At 45.5% G+C, this 14998-nt stretch overlaps 1 protein-coding gene across 1 annotated transcript; it reads right to left on the reverse strand.

The window, feature by feature from the left end:
- Positions 1-3846: 3846 nt before the first annotated feature.
- Positions 3847-4260, reverse strand: LOC121972640. Its single transcript, XM_042524290.1, has one exon. The coding sequence runs from the start codon at positions 4258-4260 to the stop codon at positions 3847-3849; it is 414 nt and encodes a 137-aa protein (XP_042380224.1).
- Between the last annotated feature and the right edge of the window lie 10738 nt (positions 4261-14998).

Here is a 14998-nt window from a genome sequence, read left to right on the forward strand (position 1 = left end):
AGATTCTTGCCGATCGACTGTTTGAAGGTGGTCGCTCGGTCATAAACATGCTCCCTTGATTCGATCGGTTAAACGAAGGTTTACACTTGACTTTTTCCTCCATCTATCCTAGGCTAACACGAGTTGGCCTGACGTCACCTCAATTTCTCGAGAAGCATGCAAATCCCTTTTCATTAAGGCAGAGCAGGTTCTCATACCATCCTTAATTGCCGACCTATGGTAGCACCCCACGTATCATGCTCGCAACCGTTGCATGCTTGACGCGACAGGCACTGATGGTGACATTTGGCGATTTGAATTCAACGGTTGGATATTCGCATAGGTTTTCATGACCTAGATCGGATGACTCTGGTCGGCCGAGTGCAACGTTTATAAATCTGCAGCGTCGGCTTCTCGCCCGCACTTGCGTCTTCCTCCGTGTTTCCGGCGACCATTGCTCCTCTACGTACTTTTCTCCGACGACCACCTGCGTTTCTTTCTCGACGATCTCTCCCTTTTCCAGTAAGCATTTTCCTTTTCTTCTGTTTTTACTTTGTTCTGGTGGCCTTCCCGCAACCCTTTGGGTTTCTTTCGACTGCCTTTCCTTCCCCCGACTATCATTTCTCATTGTTTTTCCTTTTATTTTTGTCATGGCAAGTTCTTCGCAGTCGTCGGCCACTGTTCCCGGACTCTGGTATACCACCATGGAGTCCCGGTTCGATGAGGGCGACGTGGAGGCTCTGAAAAATGCCTATGAACTCCCCCCAGGCACGAGATTGTTCTACGTTCTCCGTCCGATGAACTCAATAATCCCTCGACCGACACCATCTATTTGTTTAGAGACCACTTTGTTGTCGGTCTGTGATTCCCCATCCATCTTTTCATTATCGTCGTTTGTAAATACTTCCGCATCTCCCTCCCCCAACTCGTACCGAACTCTTTCCGTCTACTGTGTGATGTCACTGTCGTGTTCCGGTTGCATGGCATCCCTCTCACTCCTCGGGCCTTCCATTACTTCTATTACCCCAAGCAATCTAAGTCGGGGACCTTTCTTTTCCAGTCTCGAGTCGACCTAGTTTTCTTTGACAAAATGCCAACCTCTAATAAACACTAGAAAGAATATTTCTTTTTCATGCGTCTCCCTAAGCGGCCAGAATTCGCAACCTGTTGGCAACTTGAAGTGGCACCTCAGCCCGACCTGAAGCGATATAAGAGCCAATCGGATTATCTCCACGCGGCTTTTATGTTGACTGATCAGAAGTACCACATCCATAAGCTACTACTTAAGGGTGTTCTCTATATCTTCAGACTCAGCTCGATCTGCACCCGGCTGTCGACCAACCTAGGTATGCAACCACTTTATCCTTTCCCTTTGATACTAACTGATTTTTCTTTTTCTCCTGTAGCTGGAGTCATGATGCGAGCACAGATGACCGACAAAGTGAAGCTTTCGGATGCCATGATCAAGGCAGTGGCCACCAAAGAACTGACGAGTTGAGGTCTACAACCAGTCAACCCTCACGAAGACCCACTTAGGCTGAGCGGGGAGGCGCCCGTGGAAGTGGGCGAAGGAGCGGCCAGCCATCCGCCGATCGAAGGAGATGCTCCGAGCTCACAACTCCAGACGGAGCGGCGACCCATCATCCTTGTCGAAGAACCTTCGAGGTCGACCTCCTCCGACGTGCCTTTGACCAGGCACAAGAGGCACTAAGCGGAGCCATCTTCGCGCTCTGTGACCTCGCATGTGCAACCGGTCTAGAGGGTCGAGACTTCGACTCTGACTCCGCTCCCAACAACTGTGGAGACATCGTCGTCCAATCAGACACCCTCCTTGGTCGAGCTTCCGCAAGGAGCCATGGCCGCAACGCCTGTGGCCTTCATGCCACCACCAAAGCCGGTAGCAGTCCAACGGTCTAGGATCTCATGGGCATCGATCGGGCGACTTCATCCCACTCGGCCCTGAGCGACCGACGATTTGTTACGGTGATCCTACATCTGTCGACGGAGGATTACAATGAGCTGAGCGCTCAGCCCTCGGTCCCCGAGCACCAAATCCTCATTCGGGGGTCGCTCACCGAAGTTTGGGAGGATGCCCGGGCCCGTGCGGCGATGTTACCTCCGGGTGCCCTAGCCAATAGTCACACCCAAATGGCCACCGGGGTAAGTTTGTTAAAGTAAATTCCCGCTTACCTCCGTTCGACTATAACATCTTTCTCTTTTACTTGCAATATTGGATGGAGAGCCTGACCATGTGCCACTACCTCACATTTTTAGAGGACGAGTTCAAGAAACTCAAGGTCTCGAGACGCTCCTCTTCCTCCCATGGGCCATCCCTCTCCGAGGTCGAGAAGCTGAAGGCCGATCTGGAGAAAAGTAACAAGCTTCTAGAGGTCAAGCGAAAAAAGTTTGCTGACTAGGAGGTGATGTTGGCTTAGTATAAAAAACAAGTCACCACCTTTGATAAAAAAGATAGAGTCGGCCACCACCCGGAAGCAGCGAGCCATCAACGATCTTGAGTTGAAGAACCAAGAGGCCCGGAAGTTCGCCCAGAAGCTTAAGGAGGCCAATGATTTTTTGATGGTCGAATGGAACAGTTGCTCGACCGAGGAGAAGTCCCTCTGCGACTAGGTGGCCTCCCGGGATGCCACACTAGTCGGAGCAAAGGACGAGCTGGAGGGCTCCCGCACGGCGTTGCGGATCTACTAGGACGCCGAAGGGAGTAGATTTGAAACCATGAAGCAGGCCTACCTCTGTTCGGATGCGTTCTACGATAGATTCACCGATTGGGCCCTTCGTCTGTTTGACTTGGCGATCGAAGGGGCGATCGACCAGCTTCACGAGGGGGGCCACTTGTCAACAGTTGTGTCGAGCAAATTCATAAGTCGGGATAAACTTATAGCCGCTCTGCCCGACAACGAGTTAGACTACTTAGAGTGAGGCTGAGAGCTCAATCTTTTGTAATCCCTTCTGTAAGATTTTAATAGTATTAATGCATGCTCAGCTGTTTGGCGAGACTTTTTCTCATTGTTTTCGCATTCTGATCTTCTTTTAGCTGTATTATAACCTCATAATTCCTCCGTTCGGCCGTGATTTTGATGTGCGTCCGCTTGATTCACCTTTTCTTTTTCAAGTCGCTGGGCCTGAAGTATTTTGGTACGTTCTCTCGAACGGACCCTTTATTTGCCATTTTGAGGGCTTTCGGGCAACACTTATTCGCAGTTAGCCGTTCGACTACTTCGTAAACTTAGATCTGTTGTTGCCATCGCTCGGCGATTCGAAGCAGACTCGTGTTTAACGTCACTACTCAATGTTTTGACGAAGACTAGAGTTTAACGTCGCCGCTCGATGATTTGCGAAAGACCTGCGTTTAATGTCGTTGCTCGATGATTTGTTGGGGACTCGAGTTTAATGTCACCGCTCAATGGTTGACGAAGACACACGTTTAACGTCGCCGCTCGACGGTTTGGTGGAGACAAGGGCTTAAGGTCACCGCTCAACCGTTGGTGGAGATGAGGGTTTAAGGTCGCTGCTCAACCTTTGGTGGAGATGAGGGTTTAAGGTAGCCGCTTAACCGTTGGTGGAGACGAGGGTTTAACGTTGTCGCTCGACGATTTGGTGGAAACTCGCATTTAACATCTCCGCTCGACGATTTGGTAGAGACTCACGTTTAACGTTGTTGCTCGATGATTTGTTGGGGACTTGTGTTTAACGTCGCCGCTCGACGATTTGGTGTGTTGTTCAGCTTAAAGTGTAGAAACCTTGTTTTTTATTATCCTGCATTCAAAGGAGACATACAAATACATTGCTTGCTCCAATTCATTCACACACCTCTCATCCTGCCCTGTAGGGTTGGAGATGATTTGCGCTCTATGGCCGTTCGAGTCGCCTTCCATTCTCATCCTCAAGATAGTAGGCTCCTGAGCGGAGCTTTTCGACGACCTTGAAGGGTCCCGCCCATGGTGCTTCAAGTTTGGTGACGTCACCGACCGACTTCACTTTTTTCCACATAAGATCGCTAACCTGGAACGACTTTGGGACCACCCTCCAGTTGTAATTCTGCCTCATTCTCTGCTGGTATGATGTTAGCCGAATGGTTGCATTGTCCCCTGCTTCATCTACCAAATCAAGTTCCACAAGCCTTCGCTCGGTGTTGTCTTCACCGTAGTATTTTACCCGATCGGACTCCACTCTGACCTCTACAGGGACGATTGCCTCTCCGCCGTATACCAGGTGGAAGGGGGTCATGTTTGTGCCCTCCTTTAGGTCGTGCAGATTGCCCATAACACACTTGGGAGCTCATCAACCCAGCTACCTCCGATGTGATCGAGCCGAGCACGAAGGATTTGAAAGATCTCCCGATTAGTAACTTCAGCTTGCCCGTTGCTCTGCGGATAGGCCACAGAAGTGAAGGCCTGCTGGATACCATATCCCTCGCACCACTCCCTGAGCCTCTAACCGGTGAATTGTCTTCCATTGTCTGAGACGATCTAGCAAGAGATGCCAAACTGGCAGATGATGTTCTGTCATACGAACTTGATGATCATCTGCTCAGTTATTTTGGCTAGGGGCTCGACTTTGACCCATTTGGAGAAGTAGTCCACTGCAACGAGCAGGAACTTCCGTTGACCAGTCACTATGGGGAATGTCCTACGATGTCCATGCCCCATTGGTCAAACGGACAAGATACAGTGGAAACCTTCATTTCCTCTGTAGGCTAGTGCGAGAGATTGTGGTACTTCTAGCAGGATAAGCACGCGACCACCGTCCGAGCGACATCCTCCTGGAGGGTCGACCAAAAATATCTGGCCAGCAAAATTTTCCTCGCTAATGAGCGGCCGCCTAGATGCCCTCCGTGTTAGTTAGAGCCCTAGAGCCAATCATTTGATGATTGCATTATGGACTTATTGTATCATATTCTTATATATAAATAAAGGCATTTGTTTTGGTTATTATACTTACTTGTATTGGTGCCAAATAAACTAAGTATAATAGCGTCCTTGAGTAGAAGGTTCTCACCTATATCAATCAGTTAGTTGAACCGATAGTGAGATGATATAGGGAACACTACTCTTAATCATTCCTAGTCGAGTATTAACATTCAGGGACAATGTTAATGTAATAAGACTAGCATGTAAGTCAACTCGATGACTTGATTTCACAAGTCATGGATATAGAGATATCAAGTTGACACATGCGTATGCATTGGAGAATGTATACTGAATGACCCGCCATGAGAAAGTATCATGGATCATTATATGAGTGTCATATACTTTCTCATATGGCTATTAGTATGACTACTAGTCCTTGGACCTGAAGTCATCATGGATCCCTACATAAGGAGTTATGTACTTTGGTTTCGTCAAACGTCACCCGTAACTGGGTGGACTATAAAGGCGATTACTGGGTATGTAACGAATTATGCAGAGGGATGTGAGTGATGTAGATGGGATCTATCCCTCCTATATGACGGGAGAGACATCGATATTCTTGATAGAGTGAGACCACGAAGTGCATGGCCATGCCCAAATGAGTCAATATGAGATATTGAGCTCATTTGATTTAGTGAGTCTACTTGGAGTTTAAGATTTAGATTGGTCAGAGGATGACACGGTCTATGCCTCACATTGATCAATCTAGATGTCTAGGATAGAAGGACACTTGTCATATATTGTGAGGAGTCACAATTAGTAGTCACAAGGTGATGTTGGATCTCAACATTCTTATAACTTGGGTAGTAATGATGTGTTGCTAGATACCGCTTATTACTTATGCTTCTAAATGGGTTTAGGAGCATTGTCAACGTTATAAGAACCTATAGGGTCACACACAAAGGGCAATTAGATAGAAATTAGGTTCATTTGATGAACCTAAAGGATTAGGTTCATGTGATGAACCAAATTGGATTAAGAGTAATCCAAATTATGCTAATTGAGTTGGACTCGATTTGGTTCATGTGTTAAGTGAGTCTAATTTGGACTTAGACTCATTGAATCAATTTAATTCAATGAATAGAGATTCATTAAATTAAAATTGACTTGAACCAATGGTTAGATTTGATCAACCATGGAAGAGAAGTGGTCAAGTTTGACTTGACTTGAGAGGAAGATGAAGAGTCAAGTTTGACTTGACTTTATGCCACCTCATTGGTGAGTTGACATTGAGTGGGCCAATGATGATGCTCCACATCATCATGGTTACTTAAGTGAGATGCCACCTCATGGGAGTTACCAAGAGTTGTGACTCTTGGTATCCCATGGAGGTTACAACCTCCACTAAAGTGGTCGGCCACTTTGATTTCATGTGGAGAGTTTCATTTTTTTGTGGTAACTCCCATCTTCTTCCTCTCTAGCTTTCTTCTTGCTCTCCCTCTCCTCCATTACTGATCTCTAAGGTTTCTAGCACATCCTTAGAGATTTTTCTCCATTTCTTGCTTGTGTGGATACACATAGAGAAGTGTCTACTTTGACACTTTCGAGATCCGGCGAACCGAGGACGAGCGGGATTGTGAAGGGCTTCGCATCAAGGGTATATTCCTTCTCCTTTGTAGATCTACTGTAGATCGAGGTTTAGAAACTCGTACTCATAAGTTTTTCAAAAGTTTTATCTTCGCACGGATCCGGTGGTGGGGGTTTCGGGGTTTCCGCGACGTGAAAAAGCGGTTTTCGTGGCCCGAAAAACCCAACAGTGGTATCAGAGCCACGTGCGAAGACTTGTACGAGTTTAATTTAATTTTTATAGGTTCTGTGATATTCTGTAATTTTATGATTTTTAGAGTTTTTATGGGTATTTTTCTCGTAGAAGCAAAGCATAAGTGTTTCGACACTTGTAGGCTTCGACTACCAAGAAGTTTTTTCCGAAACAGCAAGGTTTCGCCCAAAACTTTTTGGGACAGCGGGCTACGGCATTGTTGGATCGCTTAGGGACACTCGCTATGGTTAGATCGCGGGTAGGGGCGCTGCCCCTGGCCCCGCAAGGAGATTCGTTCCGCGATTGCGCCCGAAAACCGCTAAACGGGACCGCCGAGAAATTTTACTCGTAAAAATTATAAAAATTAGTATTAAAATTACAGAAAATTATAGAAAATACATAATTTAGAATTATGTATAATTTGTGATAGTCATGGCCCAAAAAGACCCAATTGGATTGGTATATTTTGTGTTGTAATTCATAATACGGTCTGCGTGCCGTCATGTGATTGTGTGTGCTGTATTTTTGATACGCGACCTGCGCATCGTGCCTTTCTCTATTTATTCTTGTTGTAAATTAGTTTAGACTCGAATGTAACTCAAGTTTCAAAATTGTAATGTACAAAATTGGAGCCGTGGAAGGTCCACTCGAGACGGAGTTATGAGGAGGGCGCGAGCAACACAAGGTGGTCAAAGGGAGGAGCTTGAGAAGCTGTGGACCCTAGGTTGACCATCCGATCTTCTCATTGGCTTGAGAAGATCGTAGTAGGGTCATGACTAATCACAAATAGTATAATTAATTGCTTGTGTATGTGTATTTGATGCATGCTAGTAAAGTAGTTAATTAGTGCCTTAACGATTCGATTCGATCAATCGCGTATATGATACATCTCGACGATTAGATTAGATCTAAGTTGCGCACATGATGCACCTCCTCTACGATTAGATTAGATCTAAATCGAGTATATGATACACATCGTCGATTATATTAGATCTAAATCACGTCAACTCAAATGCCTACCGTGCCGTGATACCTATCACTACCTCGATCACATGTGTTGTTGAATCTGCCAAAGCAGAGCAACACATATTATCTTGGTAGGGTACGGAGAGACAATCTTGGTCCCGCTTATCAACGAATGGGTGAGTACAAACTCAATTAGATTGAGTATTCCTAGTTAACTCGGTTGGATCGAGTACAACTATAGGCATTCTTCCAACGATTGAAAAGATAGAACATAAATCACATTTATATTAATTCTTGGGCGTATTAGCCAAAGCTAACTCAAGTTTTAATATAACTGCAAATAATGATCCTATAAACAAGAGTTGCATAGAGATGTAATTGATAAATCGTTACCTACCGATCATACTAAGTCTTGGGTGTATTAGCCAAAGCTAACTCAAGGGTTAGTATGATGTGGATCTTGTCCTACATGAATTATAGAATTCAGTGGGAGCATCATTTAGTTAAAGGCCTAATTAAATGATTTAAAAGAATATGATATTTATTTTTCTGTATTTTTCTGTTGTAGATAACCATGACGTCGAATACGAACACCTTCTCTCTGCGTTCTGTCCTTGAGAAGGATAAGCTTAACGGAGCAACTTTCCTGGACTGGTTCACCCAAGAACATAAACTGTACGTTCTGGAGCAGCCCATTCCGGAGGCTCCTCCTGCCACTGCCACGCGAGCTGACCGAGATGCTTACAAGAAGCGTCAAGATGATGCATTAGATGTGTCCTGTCTTATGCTCGCAACCATGAACTCTGAGCTTCAGAAACAACATGAGTTAATGACTGCTTATGATATGGTTGAACATCTTCGTCAACTGTATCAAGGACAAGCAGGGCACTGGAAGAGGAATTGCATAGGATACCTGGAAGATCTTAAGAAGAAGAGAAATAAGATTTCTACTTCAGGTATAAATGTTATAGAAGTCAACCTCTCTATTTCTTCATCGTGGGTATTAGATACCGGATGTGCTTATCACATTTGTACTAATGTACAAGCGCTGAGAAATAGCAGAGCATTGACTAAGGGCGAGATAGACCTACGAGTAGGCAATGGAGCACGGGTTGCTGCTGTTGCTGTAGAAACTTACTATCTATCTCTACCCTCTGGGCTTGTACTAGAATTAGATGAATGTTGTTATGTGCCTACCTTAACTAAGAATATTATATCAGTTTCTTGTTTGGACAAGAAAGGGTTCTCTTTTATAATAAAGGACAAATGTTGTTCTATTTATTTAAAAGATATGTTCTATTGTAGTGCACCTCTGATGAACGGACTCTACATTCTAGACCTTGAAAGCCCTATCTATAACATAAATACCAAGAGGTTTAAGTCAAATGACTTAAATCAAACCTATCACTGACACTGTTGCTTAGGTCATATAAATGACAAGCGCTTATCCCAGCTCCATAAGGATGGTTTGCTGGACTCATTTGATTTTGAATCTTATGAGACGTATGAGTCATGCCTACTAGGCAAGATGACCAAGACTCCCTTTAGTGGGTACAGTGAGAGAGCGACTGACTTGTTAGGTCTTATACATAGTGATGTATGTGACCCTTTCAATGTCGCTGCTAGAGGCGGTTATAGGTACTTCATTACATTTACTGATGACTTCAATAGATATGGTTATGTGTACTTGATAACACATAAGTCAAAATCCTTTGAAAAGTTCAAAGAATTCAAGAATGAAGTACAGAACCAGCTTGGCAAGAGTATTAAGATACTTCGATCAGATCGAGGTGGAGAATACCTTAGCCATGAGTTTCGTGACTATCTAGCTGAGTGTGGGATTCTATCCCAACTCACTCCTCCTGGAACACCACAGTGGAATGGTGTATCCGAAAGGGGAAATTGTACCCTATTAGATATGGTACGATCTATGATGAGTCACACAGATCTTCCGACATTCCTTTGGGGCTATGCTTTAGACACGACAGCTTTTATACTCAACCGAGTTCCATCCAAGGCCGTGATAAAGACACCATATAGGATATGGACTGGGAGAGATGCCCAGGTGTCTTTTATGATGATTTGGGGTTGTGAGGCTTACGTTAGACGTCAAGTCTCAGACAAATTAGGACTCAAATCCGACAAGTGCTATTTCATTGGATATCCCAAGGAAACTAAGGGATATTACTTCTACATTCCCAGTCAGCACAAGGTAGTTGTGGCAAAGACTGGAGTCTTTCTAGAAAGGGACTTTGTTTCTAGAAAGACTAGTGGGAGTACGTTCGATCTTGAAGAAGTTCAAGATGCGAACAATAGCACTGAAGCCTTGATGGAAGTTGAACTGGAACCACAAAGTGTTGTGGATGATGTTGTTCCACAAGGAGTTGAGGAACAACAACCAGTTCAAGTAGACATACCTCTTCGCAGGTCTGATAGGGTACGTCGTCAGCCTGAGAGATACTCATTTCTCTTGTCTGACCATGATGACATTGAGTTCATAGAGGATGAGCCTACCACCTATCAGGAAGCTGTGATGAGACCAGATTCCGAGAAATGACTAGAGGCCATGAGATCCGAGATGGAATCCATGTACACCAACCAAGTATGGACTTTGGTTGATCCACCTGAAGGGGTAAAACCCATTGGGTGTAAGTGGGTCTTTAAGAGAAAGACTGATATAGATGGACTTATCTATAATGGTCGCTTGGTAGCTAAAGGTTTCAAGCAGATTCATGGTATTGACTATGATGAAACATTTTTTTCAGTAGCGATGTTTAAGTCCATTCGGATCATGCTTGCTATTGCAGCATACCATGACTATGAGATATGACAGATGGATGTCAAAATAGCGTTTCTGAATGGAAACCTGCTCGAGGATGTGTACATGACACAACCTGAGGGTTTTGTAGATCCACAACATACTAGCAGAGTATGCAAGCTGCATAGGTCCATTTATGGACTAAAGCAAGCTTCTCGGAGCTGGAATCTTCGATTCGATGATGCAATCAAATAGTTTGGTTTCATCAAGAATGAAGATGAGCCTTGTGTCTACAAGAAGGTTGTAGGGGATATAGTTGTCTTCCTCATATTGTTTGTGGATGACATACTACTCATTGGGAAGGGCATCCCTTTGCTTCAGTCTGTCAAGACCTAGCTAGGGAGTTGCTTCTCAATGAAGGACTTAGGTGAGGCATCCCGCATTCTAGGGATACAGATCTATAGAGATAGATCTAAGAGATTGCTTGGCCTAAGTCAGAGTACATATATTGACAAGGTACTCCTTCGGTTTGCCATGCAGAACTCCAAGAAGGGATTTCTGCCGATGCCACATGGCGTGAGTCTTTCGAAGACTCAAGGTCCCTCTTCTAGAGAGGAGAGAGACCGCATGGATCAGATCCCTTATGCCTCAGCCATAGGATCTATCATGTACGTCATGCTATGTACTCGACCTGATGTCTCATATGCTTTGAGCATGACGAGCAGATAGCAGTCAGATCCAGGTGAAAGTCACTGGCTAGTGGTCAAGAATATTCTTAAGTACTTAAGAAGGACTAAAGAAAATTTCTTGATATATGGAGGCAATGATGAGCTAGCTGTAAAGGGTTACAGTGATGCCAGCTTCCAGACCGATCAGGATGATTATCGATCGCAGTCAGGGTTCGTATTTTGCATTAATGGTGGTGTTGTGAGCTGGATGATAACCCTGGTAGGCATCCAGCATGTAGATTAGCTCGCATCCCGCAATGGAGTCTACTATCTGGTCGATTCGAGGCAGCGGGTAGAAGTCCTTCGGCTACGCCTTGTTCAGATTACAGAAGTCGATGCAGACTCACCATTTGTTGCCCGGCTTGGAGACGAGGATGACGTTGGTGAGCCAGCTCGGGAACTGAACTTCTCTGATGTGGCCGACTTCAAACAGTTTTTCTATCTCCGCCCGGATGATCATGTTCTACTCGATGCTGAAATCCCTTTTCCTTTGCTTGACCGCGTCCGGTCGGACATACAACTCGTGCTGGGCCATGCTCGGGGAGATGCTGGGAAGTTCATGTGTCGGCCATGTGAACACGTCATGATTTTTCTTGAGCCAGATGATCAATTCCACCTTCTGCTTCTCCAGGTTGGCAGCTATGAAAGTCGTGGCTTCCGACCGGCTTGGGTGGATCTGTACCTCTTCCTTTTCTTCATATATCAAGGTAGGAGGTTTCTCGGTAACAGCATTTACCTCTAGCCATGGAGCCTTCCGCGCTGCTTTGGTCTTAGCCTTGACCATCTCCACGTAACATCGTCGAGTGGCCAATTGATTGCCTTTGACCTCGCCCACCTGGTCATCCACTGGGAACTTTATCTTCTGGCAGTAAGTCGATACTGTCGCACAGAATTCGTTGAGAGCCAGTCGGCCGAAAATGATGTACGCTAATGGTGCGTCCACCACTATGAAGTTGGTTGTCTGGGTCCTCCTCAACAGATCTTCTCCCAGGTTGGCAGCTCTTTATTGCCCATGAACCCGTAGAGCGAGGTCGCCATGGGCAGCAGTTCACTGCGATCGATTTGCAGCTGATCGAACTCCTTCTTAAAATGATGTTCATCAAACTCCTTGTATCGACGAAGGTTCGGTGAATGGTGTAATTGACGATCATCGCTCGGATGATCAAAGCATCATTGTGAGGAAATTCGACCCCCTCTAGATCGTTAGAGCCGAAACTGATCTGATCTGAGGCCATTCGACCTTCTCCTTGCTGCATCCGACGGCATGGATCTCCAACCGCCGGGTGTACAATTTCCTAGCCAAGTTGGAGTCTCCGCCGGTCGGGCCTCCAGCAATCATGCCTATCTCTCCTCGGGAAGCGTTGTGTATGTTCTCCTCTTCTCGAGCGGATGACCTATTCCGCTCGGACGAGATTCTGGAGGGATAAGTTTCCTCCCTCCGCTGATGGTGGTGGCGCTCGGGCTCCCTTCTCTCTTCTCACCGCTCGGTCGAGCGGCGGCGGTCCCATCGATCAGGAGATGGAGAGCCACGACGATACCCCCTGGTGGCCGGTCGACTGACGATTGGCGTCAGCCCCCGACAGTCCCGTGTGTTGTGCGTTGTCGACTGGTGGAACGAACAAAACATAGGCGTCCATACCTTACCCTTCGACGCCTTGGGCCGACCGGATGCCACATGCTGTACGGCGTGCGCCCTAGCCTCTTGGTGTAGCCATGCCCCTTCACCTCTGCGTAGGCTTCTTCCACATTGATGTACTCATTGGCCTTTTTCAGCATGTGGTTGAAGTCCCGGGGCAGCTTCCTGATGAGTGACCAGAAGAAGTCCCCTTTAGCGAGTCCTTGGGTGAAGGCATTTATCATGGTCTCGGATGAGACCGAGGGGATATCCATGGCCACCTAGTCGAAGTGTTAAATGTACGCTCGGAGCCCTTCCTTGGACCCCCTGTTTTAGGGCAAAGAGGTTGACCCTTGTCTTCTAGTAGCGTCAACTGCTGGTGAAGTGGTGCTGGAAGGTAGCTCAGAAGTCTTTAAAACTTCGTATCGAACTGTTCGATAGCCTTTTGAACCAGCGCTGCACCGATCCGGAGAGAGTCGTGAGAAAGACTCTGCACTTTACTCCGTCCGTGTACTGGTGCAACGTAGCCTCATTGTCGAACCGATATAGATGATCATCTGGGTCGGTTGTCCCGTTGTACGTCCCGGTCGCCAACGGGGCGTAATGCCGAGGCAGAGGGTCTTGTAAGATCTCCTCTGAGAACTGCATGTTGATCTGTTCGAGAGAAGCGACGTTTCGGGGTGTTTTCCTTTCCTCGCATCTCAAATGAGCACCTCGTCAGAAGATGATCCACGCTCTTGATAGGCTTGGGCTATCTCCGAGGGGGTTTGGAATAGAGCCCGATGGAAGGGGATTGGCGTGGGCAGCACTTCCCCTTGGGTACCGGTCGGCCTTCTGTTCTACCCCCATATGGAGAGTTGCTCCGCTCAGTCTTCTTGTCCCGTTCGCCGATCGGCCGCCGAGGTCGGTGGTTGCGGTGCAGGCTGATCGGCTATCACCTGTTGTTGTTGCTGCTCCATCATTTTTGCTGCCCGTGCTTGCACGAGCATCTCTAACTCCTCTTGTGTAAGCGTCACGGTGGTTAGCCGTCGAGCATCTTCCATTCCCTCGGCTTGGATTCAGGTGATGATTCCTACAGACGGTGCCAAATATGATCCTGCCCGAAAGTCGAGGAGACGGTTGCTGGGGACGTGGCGCTCTCACTGACCTCCGATGGACTTCGCTCTCGCCTGCAATACAAGCAGCGTCAATGCCGAGCCAGGGAAGGAGTCCCGGCGATGACCCTCCGACGTTCAAGTCAGTCTCCGGCGAGGCGAGAAGAAGCAACGAAAACTGTAGCGCAGCTGTAGAGATCGCGAGAAAATCATACCTCTATCAATGCCTGGACTCTCCTTTATATAGGGCTCTTGTAGCGTGTGTGTACACTTCTTAAAGCGGGCACGCAATCCCAAGCTCTTCCTGAAAAGACATATCAGTAAAGTGTCCCTGACACAGTACCTTAATGTGTCGAGCATATCTCTGAAATGATAGTGGAAGCTTCCACCGTACGATCTTCTGTCTGATCATGTCATCTGTCGATGGTACTAACTCCCAAAAAGATATCGAAAGATATCCTAATATATCTATTGCTCAGTGAAACGGGATGCCCGTTCGATTGAAAGTTAAACTCATTAAATTTATTAATCATCATCTTCCAAGATCCACAATTACTTAAATCTATTATATATATATAATTGAATTAGCTTGGCTAGCAAATTAATATAAAATATTTGAAAAGTCAACTTGATTTATTTTATTGTTTTCAAAATGTTAATTTTTTTATATTGTTATTTTCACTTTTAAATTATCATGTGAACTAGTAAAAAAATTATAACAAATATTTTTAAAATTCTAAAATTTTTAAAGAATAACAACTAATTAAAAACAAATATAATTGTTCCAAAGCATTCATTAAATAAAATATAGTTATCAAATTTTTTGGAATATAGTTCTAATTATGGGTGAGTATTCGGTTAATTTGTTATTATTTTGTATATTTTTTATTATTATTTTAAATAAATTTGGTTAATTCTGTGTTAATCGATATAATCAATTTTTGATTAATTCGATTAATTTATATACCAAATTAATCGACTTTCGACCATCAAGGGATCAAATTAGGAACACCACTTCTTGTTATTCTTTCTTCCTTGCAACCCGCCGGCCACGAGATGGTTGAAGCCTCTTGATGCCGCCGGCTAGGTGAGAAAGCAAGGGGAGAATAAGAATATGAGGGGGCCGACCACAAAGAGAATAGAAGAGAAATAGAAATTGTGTAGATAATTA

Source organism: Zingiber officinale, chromosome 4A (genome assembly GCF_018446385.1).
Source record: "Zingiber officinale cultivar Zhangliang chromosome 4A, Zo_v1.1, whole genome shotgun sequence".
NCBI classification, from domain to species: Eukaryota; Viridiplantae; Streptophyta; class Magnoliopsida; order Zingiberales; family Zingiberaceae; genus Zingiber; species Zingiber officinale.